At 49.8% G+C, this 17,945-nt stretch overlaps 1 protein-coding gene across 1 annotated transcript in view; it reads right to left on the bottom strand.

Annotated features, from left to right (window-relative positions):
* Positions 1-498: 498 nt before the first annotated feature.
* The window catches only part of SSBP3 (single stranded DNA binding protein 3), a 185,491-nt gene continuing 168,044 nt past the window's right edge, over positions 499-17,945 (bottom strand). Inside the window, exons 10-18 of the mRNA XM_004372040.1 lie at positions 13,259-13,323; positions 12,532-12,580; positions 11,805-11,840; positions 11,231-11,285; positions 9,810-9,880; positions 2,480-2,558; positions 2,154-2,182; positions 1,913-2,014; positions 499-1,027 (exon numbers count right to left, since the gene is read on the bottom strand). Of these exons, the coding sequence (XP_004372097.1) occupies positions 998-1,027; positions 1,913-2,014; positions 2,154-2,182; positions 2,480-2,558; positions 9,810-9,880; positions 11,231-11,285; positions 11,805-11,840; positions 12,532-12,580; positions 13,259-13,323 (516 nt within the window). The 3' untranslated portion in view covers positions 499-997. The remainder of the gene's footprint in view (positions 1,028-1,912; positions 2,015-2,153; positions 2,183-2,479; positions 2,559-9,809; positions 9,881-11,230; positions 11,286-11,804; positions 11,841-12,531; positions 12,581-13,258; positions 13,324-17,945) is intronic.

Below are 17,945 nucleotides of genomic sequence, written 5' to 3'. Positions count from 1 at the left end.
ACAGGCGGGGGCCGAGGAGGGGGCTGGAGAGGCAGGGAGGCCAGGGCGGAAAGGAGGTCCAGGAGACAGAGTAGGGCGCAGTCCTGGGAACACAGTGCAAGCCACTGGGTCACGGCGAAGGTCTGGGCCGTGGCGGGGTCCTAAAGCGGGCTGGGTGGTCTGGCCCCTCTGGCCACAGGATGGGGGCTCTGGGGAGGGGCTCCTGGGGTCCAAGTTGTGCTGCTGCCGTTGCCACCGTGGCCGGAAAAACTGAGCAAAATCAGAACAGGTTCCCGCCCCTCCCTTGACCATCTGCACAAACCAGAAACCCCAATTGGAAAAGGGTGACTTCCTTTTTTCTTTCCAAAAAAGGCCTTTTGAAAGAAACCACCAATTGTGAATTGTCCAGTTTATTATTTTCAGACGGCTACAAAGACAGCATGAGCGCTCACACCTAGACTACCTTTCCTGGTGGAAGGACTGGGGACAGTCAGACAGCAGGGCTGGCTTTTTTTTTTTTTTTTCCTTTTTTTCTTTTTTTAAAGAAGAAAGCAAAGAGGTTGATTGGGGTGGGGTGGGGGGCTTGCTAGAGGATTGCATTTTTAAAAATTTTTCCCCCAAAAAACCCCCCTGAAAACAAATAAAAAAATCCCAACAACAATAAAACCCCAAACAAAAACAACAAAAAAGTGTCATGTACATAAAAGTTCCTTTCGGGAAAGGGCAAGGGGTGGGATTTTTTTTCTGGTCGTTGACTTGAAATATATTTTTATTTTTAGTTTTGTCCTTCATGTTTTATGGAATAAAAAGTTCAGCCTTTTTATTGCATGAAACTAAAATTGGGGAAGGTGAGGGGTGTGGAGGGGGATGATGGAAGGGCTGAGGGGAGCGGGGAGGTGCCCCTCTACCAGCTCCTGGGTAATGACACCTCACTTCTTCTTGCATAATTTCTGGCATCTTCCCGCCTGCAATGCCGGCTCTCTCAGCGTCTCGAAGAGGAGGAGGAGGGAGGGGCGGATCACACACTCATCGTCATGCTTGGAGAATACTGGAAGGGGAGAAGCAAAGAAGGGGGTGTTGTGAGGACTAGCAGCTGGGGGAGGCTGTAGGCAGGGCTGAGAAGGTTCACGGCACAGAGCTGAACAGGGCTAGTTGAGGGCTTGGTTGGGCTGAGAGGCGTATGACCCACTGGGTGGGAGGGTTCAGGGCCCATTCTCAGCGTGAGCCTGTGCCCCTCCATCAGGAACTATGGGAGCAAGTGTAGTCCCCCCCGCCCCTTTCCTCTTCAAATCACCCCTTTCTCCAGCCCGAGGAAGCGGCTGCCCCTGCCCTTCCCCAGTGCGGCAGGCGGCTTTCTAGAGTTGACCACGGGATAGTGGGGAGCTAGGGTCTGCTGAGCCAGAGCCCTGCCAGGGGTGCCCTGGGGTGGGATCCAGTCTGGGGTTCTCAAAAGCTGGCTCAACCATAACTCAGTTTCTTCATATGAGATGTAATAGCAGCTCAATGTGGAAGAGTTGGCCGACCCTTTCACATTTGGAGACCTTTGGAAATTCACTGGTTGCATGAACCTTCCTCCCTGGAAATTCACTGGTTGCATGAACCTTCCTCTCCAGGACAGATGGAAACAGCCCCCAGCAGCGACACTGCCCCGGAGACCCCAAGGGCCGAGGCCAGGGCTATTCCAGCCCCATCAGCTTAATCAGTGCTGCGGGCGTTGTGCCTGCTGTGGGTGCCTAGGGACGGACCCGCCAGGAGTCAGACTCAGTGGCAGTGGTCAGAGCCGTGCTGGAGGGAGGAAGTGGGGCTTAGTGGGGCAGCCCTGAAAACCAGCCCAATGGGTGGGAAGCAGCCGAGGCAACTTTTCCAATGAAGAGCCCCCTAGGATGGCGATCCAGGGATGGAGTGAGGGGTGCCATTCGAGTGCGGGGCTTACATTGTCATTTTGGAAGGAGTGGAGGAAGTTCCCTCCTAGCTCGCTGTCGTCTCGTGGAGTGCCCGGAGGATTGCTAATGCCACTTATGTTGTTGGGAGAATTCTGTGGACAGAGGAGGGAGAGGTGAGGCCCCACCCCCATGTCCTCAGCAACTTGCCCACAAAGGGAGAAAGGCTTTGCAGGGAGCCCCAGAGGAGGGCCGGGGGTGCTGTCAGGGAGGAGGCACTGAAGGCAGACTCACTTTTGGAAGTCCATCTATGTCGCCTGACCCTGGAAGGAAAGAAGAATCGGATTCAGTTTCTTGCTCACTCTCCTGTGGAGGGGCTTCCAGAGAGATCCCCTCCTCCCTGTGCTTCTCCGGCATCCAAGCCCATCCACCCAAATCCTACGCCATTCTGTGCAGAGAATTTTCTGTTTGGGCAGTGTCTTTCTCTCAGGACCTTACTGTGTGCCCACCCAACTTGGAGGCCGTGTACTAGGCCGGCTTGAGCTGGGAACTGAGGCAAGGAGAAGGCGGCCCAAGCAGGGCGTGGCAGGGCCTGGTGTGCCCGGGAGCAGGTGGCTTACCTAACGATCCGTTCATGTGGTGTGGCTCCATGCCGCCCATACCTCCCATCGGGCCGTCAGAGCCAGGACCCATTGGGAACTGAGGAAGAAGTACAAAACAGCAGCTCAGTGGGCCTACGGACCTATGCAGGCCCTCTCACAGGCTCCCACACCCAGGGGTTCAGTCCACAAATGAGAACCGAGCACCTGCTAGGCCCCAAGCATTGGGCCACAGCTGCAGCAAGAATCCTGCCCTCAGGGAGTTTCCATGCTGGTGGGCTTCTCTCCCACACGCACTAGGACATTTAGCGCCCCAGGAGATTGGAGATGGCACCTTAGCATGGCCCTCTGAGTTGTGCAGGGCAGAGGAGCTCATGCCCATGTGACGGGTGAGGAAACAAACCCAAGGTCAGCCGGTGCCATGCAGAGCCAGCTCTCACTCTAAAGCCTCTCGGACCCATTGCTGTCACACTAGCCTCGTCCAAGTGCTTCCTTAAAAATGAAGAAGCTTCTTGGGGGCGGGAGGTCCTGAAAGACAAAGCTGGGCATTGGCCATCAGGAGGGGAGCATGCCCAGAGCTGTCTCTGGGGGCTGTGGGCAGTGGAGGGCAGTCACAGAGGCAGCTCCCATGCAGAATCGATGCTGCCCGCAGATCAGAGCCTCAGAAATGGGATCTACGCTATCCTACCCCCAGGCTTGTTAGGAACTAGCGAACCCATCCACAAAGGAAGCAACTGGAAACCAGGGAGGCCACACTGCACAGCCACGAGACACAGGCTGGGGATGGGCCCTGGAATAGCACAGTGGGAGGGTGCGGACACTGCAGAACTGAGGGCTGTTCGGCATCTGGCCTGTGCTGGGCACTGAGGACGCAGAGCGGAGCCACACCTGGGCCTCAGCCTGGAGAAGGAGCTCACCCAACGACCCTACAGGACAGAGAGCTGCATCCCTGCAGCTCCAGGTGAGGGAGCTAGAAGGGGGGCAGATAAACCACAGCAGGCTACCTGTAGGAGGCAGGCATCAACGTAATTGGGGAGTTGGATTTGGGCAGGCAGAGAAGGGCCATGGGAAGTCATCTCAGGCAGGGATGCATACGAGTAAGTGGAGTGGGCACTCTAGCCTGGAGCAGGTGGCGAAGAGGTGTGTGGGGAGTGAGGTGGAGACCAAGCTGCAAGGTGGGGCAGGGCACGAGCCACTTCCCAGGCCGCTCCCCGGCGGCGTCCCAGGATGGCCGGGAGACTTCAGGGCACAATTTGCCATCTGCTAACAAATTTCATACCCATTAACCCAAGCAACGCAAGGAGGAGGGTGGCCAATTTTTCAGATGCCAACCTGGGACACAGCCACACCAGACCAAAAAATCCCAAGACATGGTAGTATCTAATAAATAATTACGCACGTGTGCGTTATTGCTTTAGCACAGACATACGAAAAACAGGTTCTTACTTGAAACTGTATATTATTATTATTATTATGTTTAACAGGTTTGTAACTGAGATATAATTTGCATAACTACAATTCACCCACTTTAAGTGTCTAAATTCAGTGAGTTTTAGTATATTGACAGAGTTCTACAAGTATTGCCACAGTCAATTTTAGAACATTTTCATCCCCGAAAGAAACCCTGTAATCCAGTAGCAATCAGCTCCCCATTCACTGCTCTTCTCAGCCCCTGGCCACCATTACTTTACTTTCTATCTCTACAGATCTGGCTATTACTGCTCCATTTCTAGATACACAGAAATGGAGTCATACAGTATGTGGCCTTTTGTGTTTAGCTTCTTTCACTTAGCATAATGCTTTCAAAGTTCATCCATGTTATAGCATGTATCAGTACTTCAGTCCTTTTAAGGCTGAGTAATATTCCATTGTGTGTATAAACCACATTCGGTTTATCTATTCATCTGCTGTTTCTATTTTTTGGCTATTATCACTAATGCCACTATGAACATTCATGTACGAATTTTTGTGTGGACATATGTTTTCATTTCTCTTGGGTATATATCTAGGAGTGGAACTGCTGGGTCATATGATGTCTATGTTTAACCTTTTGAGGAACTGCCAGACTGTTTTCCAAAGCACCCACACCATTTTACATTCCCATCAGCAATGTATGAGGGTTCCAATTTCCACATCCTAGTCAACACTTGTTATTATCCGTCGTTTTGAATATAGCCATCCTTGTGGGTGTGATGTGCCATCTCATTGTGGTTCTCATTTGCGTTTTCCTGATGGCTAATGATGCTGAGCATTTTTTCATGTGCTTATTGACCATTTGTACATCTTTTCTGGAGAAATGTCTACTCAGATACTTTGCCCATTTTTAAATTAGGTTGTTTTACTGAGTTGTAAGAGTTCTTCATATATTCTGGAGATACAAGTCACTTATCAGATATATAATATGCAAGTATTTTCTCCCATTCTGTGGGTTGTCTTTTCAGTTTCTTGGTGGTGTCCTTTGAAGCACGGAAGTTTTTAAGTTTGACAAAGTCCAATTTATCTATTTTTCTTTTTAGTCACTTGTGCTTTTGGTGCCATACCTAACAAGGTTTTGCTTAACCCAAGCACATGAGGATTTATTCCTATGTTTTCTTCTAAGTGTCTTATAGTTTTAACTGTTACAATCTAGGTCTATGATACATTTTGGGTCAATTTTTGTGTTTTGGTGTAAGAAAGGGGTCCAACTTCAGTGATTTGTATGTGGATATCCAGTGTGTTCCACCATCATTTGTTTATTCTGTATTATATATTTTCCTGTTACATAAATGCTGTCACTTAAAACAACTATAGGACTAGTTAACAGTGGTAATTAGCAGCAATTAGGAGGAGGAGTAACTAATGATATGTATAAGAAAATACAGCAATATTTTTATAACATTTCTTTCCTCTGGTATAATCATTTATTGAACTCTTTATGGGATATTTAAATTTTGGAGGCTATATTATTGTGTACTATGAAGATATTTAAATATAAGATTTTTAAAAAGGAGCATGTAGATACAATAGGACTGATTAAACAGATATTACCTAATGTATATTTAATAATAATAAAAATAACAGCGATATGTTTCTGTCCCATGGAACAGGAGGATAATTTTACTCCGCTTCACTTTCCAGTGGAGCCCTGGTGCTGCAATGGTTAAGAGCTATGGCTGCTAACCAAAAGGTTGGCAGTTCAAATCCACCAGCTAGCTGCTCCCTGGAAACCCTATAAGGCAGTTCTACTCTGTCCTATAGGGTTGCTATGAGTTGGCAACGACTAGACGACAATGGGTTTTTGGTGGGTTTTCACTCTCCAGTAATACTTATCGGAGTTGCCTGCAGTCTTCAAGACATCCTTCTTTTCTTCGATGAAGTGGTAAACTGAATATAATCAAATGCAAAATTCACTTTGACTTGCAGCTTGGCACTTCTCAAGCCCATCATGCACTGATTCAATGTGATGACATCAAGCAAAATATGTTGTTGTTGTGTGCAGCCGAGTTGATTCTGACTCATAGTGACCCTACAGGACAGAGTAGAACTGCCCCAAAGGGCTTCCTAAACTGAAATCTTTACAGCAGATTGCCAAGTCTTTTCTTCCACAGAGCCACTAGTGAGTTCAAATTGCTGACCTGTCAGTGAGCAGCCAAGTGCTTAACCATTGTGCAACCAGGGCTCCTAAAGCTAAATATATTCTCCACAAAAGTGTTTGTGCATGGAATACTCAGGACGTTACTTACTAGCACAGGTTTTTAACTTGTACGAGTCAGTTTCCAGCTCTCCAAACATGTCTGTCCACTTTGTATCTACGGGCTTGTTTTGGTAGACCAGCTGTCTGTCAATCACATCCTTTGCATCTATCACTTCATCAAATGGGCTATCCCTGTCTAAGATGGCCATCATTTTTAAACACTCCGAAGCACAGAGGTAATCTGAACTTGTGAAACTGAAGTTGGATTCCAAGTAAGTTACAGTTTTAATAAAGAAATAGAGTCTTGTTTAATTTGGCGGCCCTTGTCTGGTAACATTTTTTTGAGTTTTGAAGCACTGTCATTTCCTAAAAATGAGTCATTTTTTTCACTCTCTGAGATTCTGTTGTAGCCCACACATAACAGTGAACAACTCAGGTATGGCTGCTTCATCGTTTTCTAGGCTCCTCAGAGCCTCTTCAAAGATCATCAAGCAGTTCTGGAGACACAGCATATAAATTTCCTTTCTCCATTCTCATCCTCGATGTATTTCCAAATTAGAGGACATTCTTCTTGTTGCACACTTTAAAAATATGGTTTTTCATAGCAGATCAACATTTTAACAGTTTTTCTATGGCTGGCAACTATAAAAGCCATCTTGTGGGCACGTATCTGAGGAGGCTCTTGCTTCCATTCCTATAAAGTCAAAACCCTCACTCAGTGCTTTGACACATTTTGAGGAAATGGAAAAATGACAAAACTTTATGAGAGCCTCGATATCATAGGTAAGCAAATCACACTCCTTTTTAACAGTGTTGTGTACAAGGCATGCAAGATATTTAGCCCTTAAGATCTTTTCATTTACTTGGGTAAGAAGTTTACAGACTAAATGAAATTTGCCAAAATTTACCTGTGTACTGTCTGCTGAATATGCAGATAAATGAACAAAGTCTAGTTTGTATTTGGACAAGACAACAACAACCTTCTGTGTTGTGCTTTCTGTGGTTTCATTAAAATCTTCAAGAAGACAATGTGAAGCTCCATTTTTCAAATCACAGTACCTAAGAGCTAGAGGGAATTTTTTTTGTTGCCGTGATTCAATGTGCCCCTTGATATACTGTATGAAGCATGGTCATCGGTAAGGTCTAACAGAATCAGCTGTACACTGTAAGGGACCATGTATTGGTTTCCTAGTGCTGCTACAACAACAACAACAAAAAAAACCCCACAAAGTAGATAGCTTTAAAGAACAGAAATTTATTGTCTCACAGTTCTGGAGGCTGAGAGTCCAAATCAGGGTATCAGCCATGTTGATTCCTTCTGAGAACAAATGTTCCATGCCTCCTTCCTAGCTTCTGGTGGCTCCTGGCAATCCTTGGCTTGTAGCTGCAGCATCAAGCAGTGCCCTTCCTCTGTCTCTTCTCTTCTTCTATAAGGACATCTGTCATATAAGATTAGAACCTACCCTACTCCATTCCAGTATGAACTCATGTTAACTGATAACATCTTCAAAGACACTACCTTCCAAACAAGGTCACGTTTGTAAGGACAGGGGTTAGGATAGCAACCATATCTTTTGGGGGGACATAATTCAATCCATAACAGACCAACACATCTGTTACCCCAATTTCCCCTTATGTTCATTCCCAGGACATTTTAGTTGCCACCTCTGAATCAGGAAATGCCACTTTCTCAGTTCACAGATCAAAGAATGACATGATGACACATGTCATTCATGTGCCCCAACTCATTCAGCAGCTGCTGGTTCTGACTGGTCACTGGTGTCTCTTTGGATGACAAAGCTACTTTCGATTGATTTGGAAGAACTTGACCATCTGAGCCCAGATTTGGTGGGATTCAGCCCCTTCTCCATCAGGCCCCACCCCACGTCCTTTCCCACACTGTGGAGTATGCTCTGTGTGGCCATTTACCCCCTAGCCCAGCTGCATGTGTCCTTCCATCTGTCATTAAAATAACATAGTCGTTGAGCCTTCGTTTTCAGCAATGTCTGGGTCACACTGGTGTTGCAATCCTTCTCATTTTCATCACTGGAACTCTCTTTAGGAAATGTAGTCACAGTATTCACAATGTTAAACATTCAACCAGCACTATCTTGACACAAAGCACAACAGCTGGCCTGCAGACGGAGTCAAAGGTGGGCCATGAATGCTCATGATTACAACGCACTCAAGTCGCATCCCTCGGAAGGAGGCAACACAGATGGTCCCCCCTTGTCACCTGCAAGTCACGGCTGCCGACATCAGTGGTCAGGGGGATACAGCGACGGCCATGTTGGAGGTGAGTCACCTACACCACATCTGTCTGACACTAAAAACAGTTATGTTCAAACCCTGTTTTTTGGGCCCTTGTGTGGGTCTGTACTTTCCCCTCAACCTTGCACATCTATTGCCAACTTTTTGTTTCCTGAGACCCAGAGCTTTCAGTGGTAACACCGGGATGGTTGGTTGCCCTAGTGAGGAGGAAGCGCTGAGGTGGTGGGTGGGAGGTGGTACAGGAGGGGACTGAGAGAGGGTGTGGTGGGGCAGAACGCAGTGGTGTGGCACGCTATTCCCACACTTCCTTGTCTTAGAGTCCTACCAGGCAGACCAAAGACCTTACCTCAGAGGGGTGCAGTGTCCAGCATGGGTAGCCATGACCAGGGTTTAGCACATAGGGTGACTCATGTGTCACCTTAGGAAATGAACCAACAAAACCAAATAGATTGCCCCAAAAGGCTACATTCCCCTCACCAGGCCAAAGACAACTCTGGGGCCCCATGCCCAGCCTCTCATCCTGCAGTTCACAGACAATGCTGACTGGGTTACATGGCAGCCTCTTTCTAGACCCTGAGCTCCCCAAGAGCAAGGCTAGTCTGATTCACCTCCCTGTCTGGCACGGAGGAGGGAGAATGTTTAGGGGAATAAATTGGTGTGGAAAGGTTGTCTGTAGCGGTGAATCACACCCAGCTCTGAACTCAGGAGCACCCAGCTAGGGGAGAGGGAGGCAACTGCCTAAAAAAGCCTCCAACAAAGGGCTCAAGTAACACAGGAGGGGGGTGCCACTGGCCCTTATGGAGGAGACAAGCAGAAATCAGAAAAGTTGAAATTTGAGCTGGAACATCATTCAAGGTTAGAATTTTGAGAGGCAAAGAAGTGGGAAGTGGGCTTCTAGAATAGCCCAAGGAGAGGCAGAGGGCAGAGGTGCAAGAGTTAAGGGCTCACAGTCGTGGTGCAGGGCAGGCCACAAGGCCAACAAGCTCCCAAATGAGCCAAGTGCTTCTCGTTGTGGTCTCCATCCTCAGCTCCCACAGCCAAGGACACAGACCTGAGGGGGAAAGGAGCTTGCCTAGGGTGGGACAGCGAGTCAGTGGAGCAGGGGCCAGACCCAGACTCTCCCCCTACCCAAGGTTCTCCCTCGCCAGCAGCCTGAGCAGAGCGGTGCCGGTGCCCTTGCTCTGACCAGTGGGGTGGGACTCACTCCACCCCCTCCTCCCCCACCTGTGCCAGCTATGAAATGGGAACTGAGTTGCCCAAGAGTTAATCACTTTTCTGATGGATTATTTTATTCATCTTTGGTAACAAATGGCTGAAATCAATTAAACGTGCTTTCCCCTCAGCTGATGAAGTTAATTATGATTTGTTATGGTATCTGATACGTAAATTATTAGAAAGCAGACTTACATTGGACCGGCTGCCTCCAGGCGGCACTGGATTAATCATTGTGTAGATGTTGTCACTGGAATTTGTTGAATCTGTAGAACAGTAGAAACCCGCAAGTCGGGGTGATTAATTCATTTCTTAATTAAAACAAACTCATGGCACTTGAACTCATTCTTTTGTATTTTATCACCTAAAATTTCCTCTAAGTACCAGCATTTTCTGGCTAATTTGTATTTAATGAAGATTCACGAAGTTTTTAATCGCAGAAAATTCAACTTTGAAAACCACTCAACGGCGGAAAGGAAGAATTTCAGGGTATCTGGACAGAGGTGTGGACATGGCAAAGGGGGACTGCAGGTTCAGAGTTCTTGTCTCCCACCCCAGACCATGCCTGGGTTCCAGACACTGAGATGATGCTGGGGTGGCCAGCCCTCCACCTCTGAATTACCCCCACCTCCAGTGTTTTAATCAAGTTGGGGGAACAGGAATGCCACAAATTACCCGGGGGCCACCCTGCCAAGCTGCTGGGGTGGGAGGGAGAGGCAGGGATGGGGCTGAGGCGCATTAACATATGGAGAGGCTGCATGTGACCCAGTCTGAATGTAGGTCATGCAGCTCATAAAAATGCAGCAGCAGAAAGAGGGAGTGGACAAGTGCTGCCGCCGCCAGCTCCACCCCTGCAGCTGAGCAGCCTCCCTGGTATGGGGAGTCGAGGAGGGGGTGGGCAAAAGGGTCCCCACCATCTCCCCAATTAGCAAGAAAAGTCTCTTTAAGAAATCAGCTGATATGTTTCTGTCAGAAGCAGGCTCCACATTTCTCAGGCGGAAACCCACCAGCCTCTCACTTTTAATTTTGGGGGTGGGTGAGGATTGTATGTTTATTTCCTTCTAGCTGGCTGGTCTGCTATTCTTAGCTGGGAGAGAAACATAATTGTGAGCCCGCGTGTGTGCGTGTGTGCACATGCCCACGTGTGCGCACGCATGCCCTCTTATGATTAAAGAGAAGGGGAAGGAAGGGATCTCCCACACAGGACCAGGAGCCAAGAGCTATGAAAACTCAAGATGCAGCATGCCTTAGCATCCTGCTCCCAAGATGCCGGAATGCAAAAGTTCCTTTTCGGGGCATCTAGAAAAATGCCCACACAGGACAGGGTTATCTCCGACAAGTGGGAGAGAGGACAGTGAGACCCCTTGTTCCCAGACCTCCCTGCTAAGCACTGTCCTTTAACAGAGCAGCACTTGAGAACCAGAGATGAAGGGTGACCAGGCTGAGGCCACACAGTGGACTGGTGGCACCAGGGAGCCTTCTGCTCCTAAGTCCCTGAATGCCAAAATGCCAGGTGGGGGATGTGTCACTCAGGAAGGAGCTGTGGCTCTGGGCCCCAGGCTCCTCCAGAACTCCCCAAATACTCCTACCCCTACCACAACCCCAAGTTCTCTTACCTGCAGGACTAGGCATGATAGGTGTTCCTGGGGGGCCACCACCACCAGGGGGCCCCTGAAAAGAAGATTAAAAACTATCATCAGAAACCCATGGTGACAATGCTCATGGAGAGAGGTCACCCAGCTCCCACCACACCAACAGCAACTGCTCACGTGGGCCGGGCCAAGCCATCAACTCTGGCTCAAGCTCCAGTGCTCACTCAGGCAGAGCACAGGTCTTTAAGGGAAACTGGACTCAGACTCTCCAGACCAAGGAGCACCTGCGGGTGTGCGTGTACACCTGTGTGCTCACGTGCATGTCGCCTGGTAGCAGCCAGAGGCCTGCAGTGGAAGCCGATCGTCCTACCAATCAGCTCTCCAGATAGGGATCCCAACTTCTGGGTCTCATCTGGGGATTTCTGGGCCAGCCCAGGCCTATGCCAGATGCCTGAATATGGACAGCAAGTTCTACCACAGTTTAGAACCTGTGCTCAGAATGTGTTTTGAAAAGGAAAGAGCCAGGGACCAATGAGTGGTCCTTACACACTCAGTCACATGTGCCTGGACATGCAATGCCCCAAACCCACATACTCACCACATAGGTACCGGGGGAGGACGATGAGTATGGAATCTAGAAATGAGATACAGGGGAGCCCCCAGTCAGAAAGTCCTCCGATAGGCTGCACCTCTTAGCTTCCAAACCCACTTGGGGACACAACCCCATTCTTCACAGGAGAGGCTGTGGGACCCCTTGAGCTTCCTGGTCAGTTTCCCTGGGAGGGTCATGGGGTGTGAGTGAAACCCATCCCTCCTACACTGAACTGATCCTGAGAGCCTGGTCTCCTGCTGCCCACAGCCTTGGCAGGGAGCCACAGGGGTGAGGAGCCTGGGACATGGGAGGCCCTCTAGGTCGGGAGGGAAGGAAAGAGCATGCTTCTCCCACCCCTCAGGCCATCTCCCCTGGACTGTCTATGCTGAGCCCTGGCCGCCCCTTCCTCTGAGTGCTGGCGGCCAGCCCTGCCGGAAGGAGGAGACTGCAGAAGCCTCTACTTTGCAAGGTGCTGTCTGAGCCCAGGCTCTCAGCTTAGACATGGTTTCTGCAGAGGAGTGGGCCTGGCAGCACAGCATGCTCCTCCTCAAGCCTCCACCACCACACAGGCTTCTCCTTGGAGGCATCAGGTACCACTGGAGGCGTTCCAGGACTCCCAGGAGTCCTGGTGCATCACCCACGCACAGTGACACCTGCAGCCCAAGGACAGGAACCACCCTACACCAAGAACCCCTTCCCTGGCAAACACCACCCAGACAACTTGGGTACTCACTGAGTTAGCACTGTTAGGATTGGGCCAGGGTCTGCCAGCTCCCGGGCCCCTGAGAGAGAGAGAGAGAGGGAAACAATGAGAGGGGCTGTATACTCTACAGGGTTGGTGCCAGCGGGGGGAGAAATCATTAAAGGGAGTCCCTCATACAGCCCTAGGGTCAAAAAGACTCTGGGCTCGCACTGTGGGTCCATGGACAGCAGTCCACAAACTCCTTTCAATTGTATGCAAAATCTGTTAAACTTTTAACATTTCCTCTGCACGTGCATTTTTTCTAGGAAGGGAGTCCACAGATTCTCAAAGAGGTCTGTCCCAGAAGAGGGGTTAACAACCACTAATGCACTAGAGAATAGTGGTTAATTACATGGGCTCTGAAGTAAAAAACTCCCAGGGTTCAAATGTTGACTGTCACTTAAAGCTGTGTGACCTCGGGCAAGTTACTTGACCTCTCTGTGCCTAGTTACCTCATCTGGAAATAGGGGAAAATAATAACTGCCTCATGGGGTTATTATGAAGATTAGGTGAGCTAATCCTCAAAGCATGCTTCGAACGCAGAAGCACTATATATGAGGGTAAGTTCTCATTGCCAGAATCAACATCCTCATTCTACTGATGAGGAGACTGAGGTCCAGAGAGGTGCCAGTAATTACTGATAACGAGTCTTCTAGGGGGTGCCACGGTGGGAAAAGCCATGGGCTCTGAGCCGCTGGCCAAGTAGTTTTCGCCTTACATGTTAATCCCGGGCATGGCGGGGCCAAGGGAGTTGGGTGGTGGTCTCATGCCGCTGCCGTAATTCTGCAACGATAACCAAGGGTCAGTCTATGAGAAGGAGAAGGGGAACCAGAGAGAGAAGGAGGGAGGAAAAACAGACAGAATATAAGTGAGAGAGTTAGTCTGTGAAAAGGATCTGATGAGAAAAAAATAATACATTCTTTAAAAAAAGGTTGGGGGAGGGTGGGAACTGAGTGATGGGGACCACAATGACAAGCCAGCACAGAGGAATAATCACAGCTTTAAATGTATTTTCAGGGGCTTCAAGATGATTTTCTCAAAAACATATGGATGTCAAGCAAGCCGCTCACATGTCTGGGCTCCCACGACGCTATTCCCACAGGTGTCAGGGCAGGTAAAAGGAAACTGCCTCGGTAATGGAACCGGTAATGGAACCCAACTGGTGAACATGAGTGCCTTAGAAACTCCAAGAGAGAAGAAACTGTCTGGAAAGCTGTGGCGGGGGAGTGAGGAGCAGGGGGAGATGTGGGAGAAATGCTCCTCAGAGGCCTGTCCCCAGCCTAGGCCTGCTATATAGGGACACCCACCCTGCCTGAAGCCTGGGTCATCCCTTTCCCCTCCTACCTTGGTCAAGCCACCTGGACCAGGTGTCAGCACGTGGGGCCCTCAACAGGCACGGTACTACGGGAGTAGGAGGGAAGCTCCCTTTCTACGCTCATGGGGTCACTATTCCATCTGAGAAGCGTCTACACAGAACTCAGAAATTCCTGAGAGTCGGACTCGGCTTGCTGAGATTAGCACAGTCCACGAGGCAGTGTGGGGTGGGTCACAGAGAGCACTGACCAGGCACTCCAGGAATTTCACTTGGTTCATCTAGCACAACCAAGCCTATGCTGCCCCACCTTCCCTCTCCACATGCTATTCTGTTGCAGGAATAAATACTCCCAGAATGCTTTGTAATCCCCTCTGCCGGCGCTCATCATACTTGGTTGTGATCATGGCCACACATCCTTCTCTCCCACTGCAGTCTATTTTTTTTTTTTTAATTTTGTTGAGGTAAAATATATACAACAAAATTTTTCATTTTAACTGTTTTTACGTGTATAATTCAATGACATTAATTATATTCACAATGTTATACAACTAACACTGTTATCTAATTCCAAAGCTTTCTCATCACCCAAACAGAAACTGTTATTGAGCAAAAACTCTCCACTCCCACCTCCCCCCAGCCCCCATAAACTCTAATCTGCTTTCTATGAGTTTGCCTATTCTAGATACTTCATGCAAGTCGAATCACACATTTGTCCTTTTGTGTCTGGGTTCTTTCACTTAGCATAATGTCTACAAGGTTCATCCATGTGGTAGCATGTATCAGAACTTCATTTCTCTTCATGGATGAATAATATTCTACTGTATGGATATACCACACTTTGTTTATCCATTCACCTGCTGATGGACACTTGGGTTGTTTCTACCTTTTGGCTACAGTGAATAATGCTGTCATGAACACTGGTGTACAAGTATCTGAGTGTCATTTGAAGGTGGGGACTTGTCTTAATGATCTTTTTATCCCCCTCACTCCATGCATCAGACTGGGTATCCAGTAAGTCTAAACTGAATTGATCAATGAAAGAGTGAATAAGTGAATGAATGGAAAATAAAATGAACTTGGCTGCAGCTCAAGCTCTGCCCTTGTAGGAGAATTCAAAGGAGGTGGATTGGTGGAATTCTGATGATAGAGGAACGGTCAGCATCAGCTGCCCTTTACTGATTGAGCACACAGTACACTTTACATATGGTCTCTGGTTTGGTCTTATAGCAACTCCTAAAGCTGGCATTGCTTCCATTTTACAGAAGAGGAGACTAAGGGTCTGGGGGGAGAAAAGATTTGCCCAAAGTAACACAGATGGTAAATGGCAGGGCTGAGGTTTAGACCTGGATCTGTGAGACTCCAGGGTCTGCACTCTGAGCCACAGGCCTGGTGAGAGGTGGGTGGGAAGGTGAACGGGAATCGGAGGCTTGAGAGCTGAACTGACAGACTCAGAGTCACATGAGGCTGATGACGGCTTCTTTAGCCAGGGACCATTGGCCAGTGCTCTCTGCTTCAGCGCCTCCTTCTCTGCTTGCTCACCTATCGGGACCTGGAGTTGGAAAAATATCCACACGGGATGCAAACAATGACATGAGCAACACAAGGCTGGCTGTCAAAGGGGGAGGCCTGGAGTCAGGAGGGGAGGGGGCCGGCAGGCTGTTGGGGAACCTGCTGCTCCCCAACCCTCAGGCAGTCAGCACTCATCAAGGCCCGCATTGCCCTGTCTGCTCAGGGTCGAGCCTAGGGGTCCGGCCCAGCAAGAAGATGTGTGCCCATCTTCCAGCAAACAGGGCCACTGGGGCAAGTGCAGAGGCCATGCCCACTTTACAGACAATGCCACGGGGTGGTGAGAAGAGCCCAAGATTTGAGGCCAAAACCTGGGAGGGCCTCCTGGCTTGGTCACTTGCTGGTGACTTTCGACAAATGGCATTAACAGCAACAATGCTTTTTCCGTACCAGGCTGTGCTACTGGCTTTATGTGCATCACCTCATTTAATCGTCATGACGATCCCGTCACTATCCCCACTTGCACTGAAGATAAAGAAACTGCGGTGCAGAAGTAGTGGGACAGCTCAAGTCACACAGCTGTGAGCAGCCGAGCTGGGGCTGAGCCTCGCAGCCTGGCTCTGCTTCAGAGCCACAAGCACTCTGCCATACAGCCTCATCTGTGACATGGGGACTTTACAGGGACTGTGAGGATCCAATGAAATGATGGCTAGGAAAGTGCTCTGTAAGCCCTGAGGGGTGTGTGCTGACTTGGCATGTCAGTAGGAGAACAAACCTGAGAGCCCTAAATGCTGCCTTAAGGATCACAGAATCTCAAGTCTTCAAAGGCCTTGCAAGTCCCACGTGCAGCTATTAAACCCCTCTCAGTCTCAGCCTCCCGCCCCCTCCTCCAGAACAGGAAGCTCCTGGGCCATAAGGAATGTCTTCCAGATACCGAGTGAGATCCTGCTGCCGCCCCCACCCGGGGAGAGGACTACCTGAGGGGCGAGAGCGGAGACGGGCAGAAGCCAAGGATGCCACGGCACAGAGGGCGGGGTGAGGACAGGACAACAGGGTGCTCACTCCTGAAAGGCACCCGAGCATGTGTGTACCTCCCCAGGGGTGGCTCCAGGTGAGCCACCCTGCTTCCTGACCCCGCCCAGCCTTCAGGAGACTCCCCATCAAGCCTCCACCCAGACAGAAACGCGGACCCTCCTCTACATTTCACGGTTGACAACTGGGGGCTAGAGACTCGCCAAGGCCACACAGAAATTGGGCAGATGTAGGGCCGAAACTAGGTTTTGGGGGGCAAAAGTTTTCAAATCAGAAACACCAGCCAGGCCAAAGGACTTGGAAACATGCTTTCAGAGACTCAGCAGAAATGGGTTCTCTCTTCTCTCCTCAGTCTTAACTTCGCAGTGAAATGGCCCCAGCTCCTCCTGCCTACTCTACTGTGTCCTTGGAGGTAATGCTGGAGAAGATCTGCCAGGGGAGATCACTAACCAGATGCTCCCCCTCCCCTGCACTGGCCCTGGGGGGACAGGAACGGCCAGAGACAGCAGAGTCCTCAGCACAGCCATAGGGTCAGTCACATTCACGGGGGTCTGTCTTGGGTACCCCAGACCCTGAGCAGAGGCCTCGGATCCACAGTCAGGATCAACAAAGGACTCCCTCCCTGGGGGACCCTGAGTTAGCCCCCACCTTGGTCTCAGTTCCTCTCTGTGAGAAGCCAGGCCCTGCGAGGGTCCCAGGGACATGGGAAGGCAAGGAGCTGTCATCTGGGGCTGGGGGATATAGTGGAGGCTGCTGCTGCTACTTCCTGTGGCTCTCTGTGCCCCAAGGGCTCTGCCTTAAGCACTTTCTTCACCTTAAGAGGAGATGCGCGTAGGAGTTCAGGCAGTCTTCTGGGGCACCCCCCTCCACCCCTCTGTCCAATCATGTGGGAACCAGCCGGGGCCATCCCACACTGGGGGGCCTCCAAGGGCCACCTGGAAAGCTCCCCAAAGAGTCCCCACCGCCTCCTCACCAGGCCCCCAGGTTTTCTGGGTGGGATTCATGGTCCCATCTTTCTGTGGTCTCTGCTCAGAGGCACTAGGCCAGGGCTGGTCCTGGGTCAGCAGGGGACCCCAGGAGATGTGTTTTCTCCAGGGTGGCACAGGATCATCCCAGGGGATCACGGGCTATCCTTCATCTGAACCTTCTCAAATGCAGAAAAGCCATGGTGGCGATCCAATTCTCTGATTCTGTGCTGATTCCAGCCCCTCCCAAACACCAGCACCTCTGTGAGCCCAGCACCTCTGCTGCCTCGGCCTCGCCTTCTCTCCACGTGAGCTGGCCAGGACCCCTGCAATTTCAGCCACATTCTAACAGCACTCACTTTTGAAAACTTGGCAAAAGGTTACTGCCTGATACTAGCATACATACAATTTTTTAAAAGTGAGAACACAATTAAGTGAAAATATCGCCTCCTTTTTGGCCACTGGCTGTTTCACAAAACCCGAGTGAAAGCTGTCTGAGGCTCGAGGGCAAAGGGCAGGGGGGCGCCTGGCCTGCTGGTTCCTTTGTGATGTTTCCGCTGAAATGTGACACGGGCTTTCAGGCTCAA

The sequence above is a fragment of the Trichechus manatus genome, unplaced genomic scaffold (assembly GCF_000243295.1).
Source record: "Trichechus manatus latirostris isolate Lorelei unplaced genomic scaffold, TriManLat1.0 scaffold00015, whole genome shotgun sequence".
Taxonomy (NCBI): Eukaryota; Metazoa; Chordata; class Mammalia; order Sirenia; family Trichechidae; genus Trichechus; species Trichechus manatus.
This window is presented reverse-complemented; position numbering and strand designations above follow the sequence as displayed.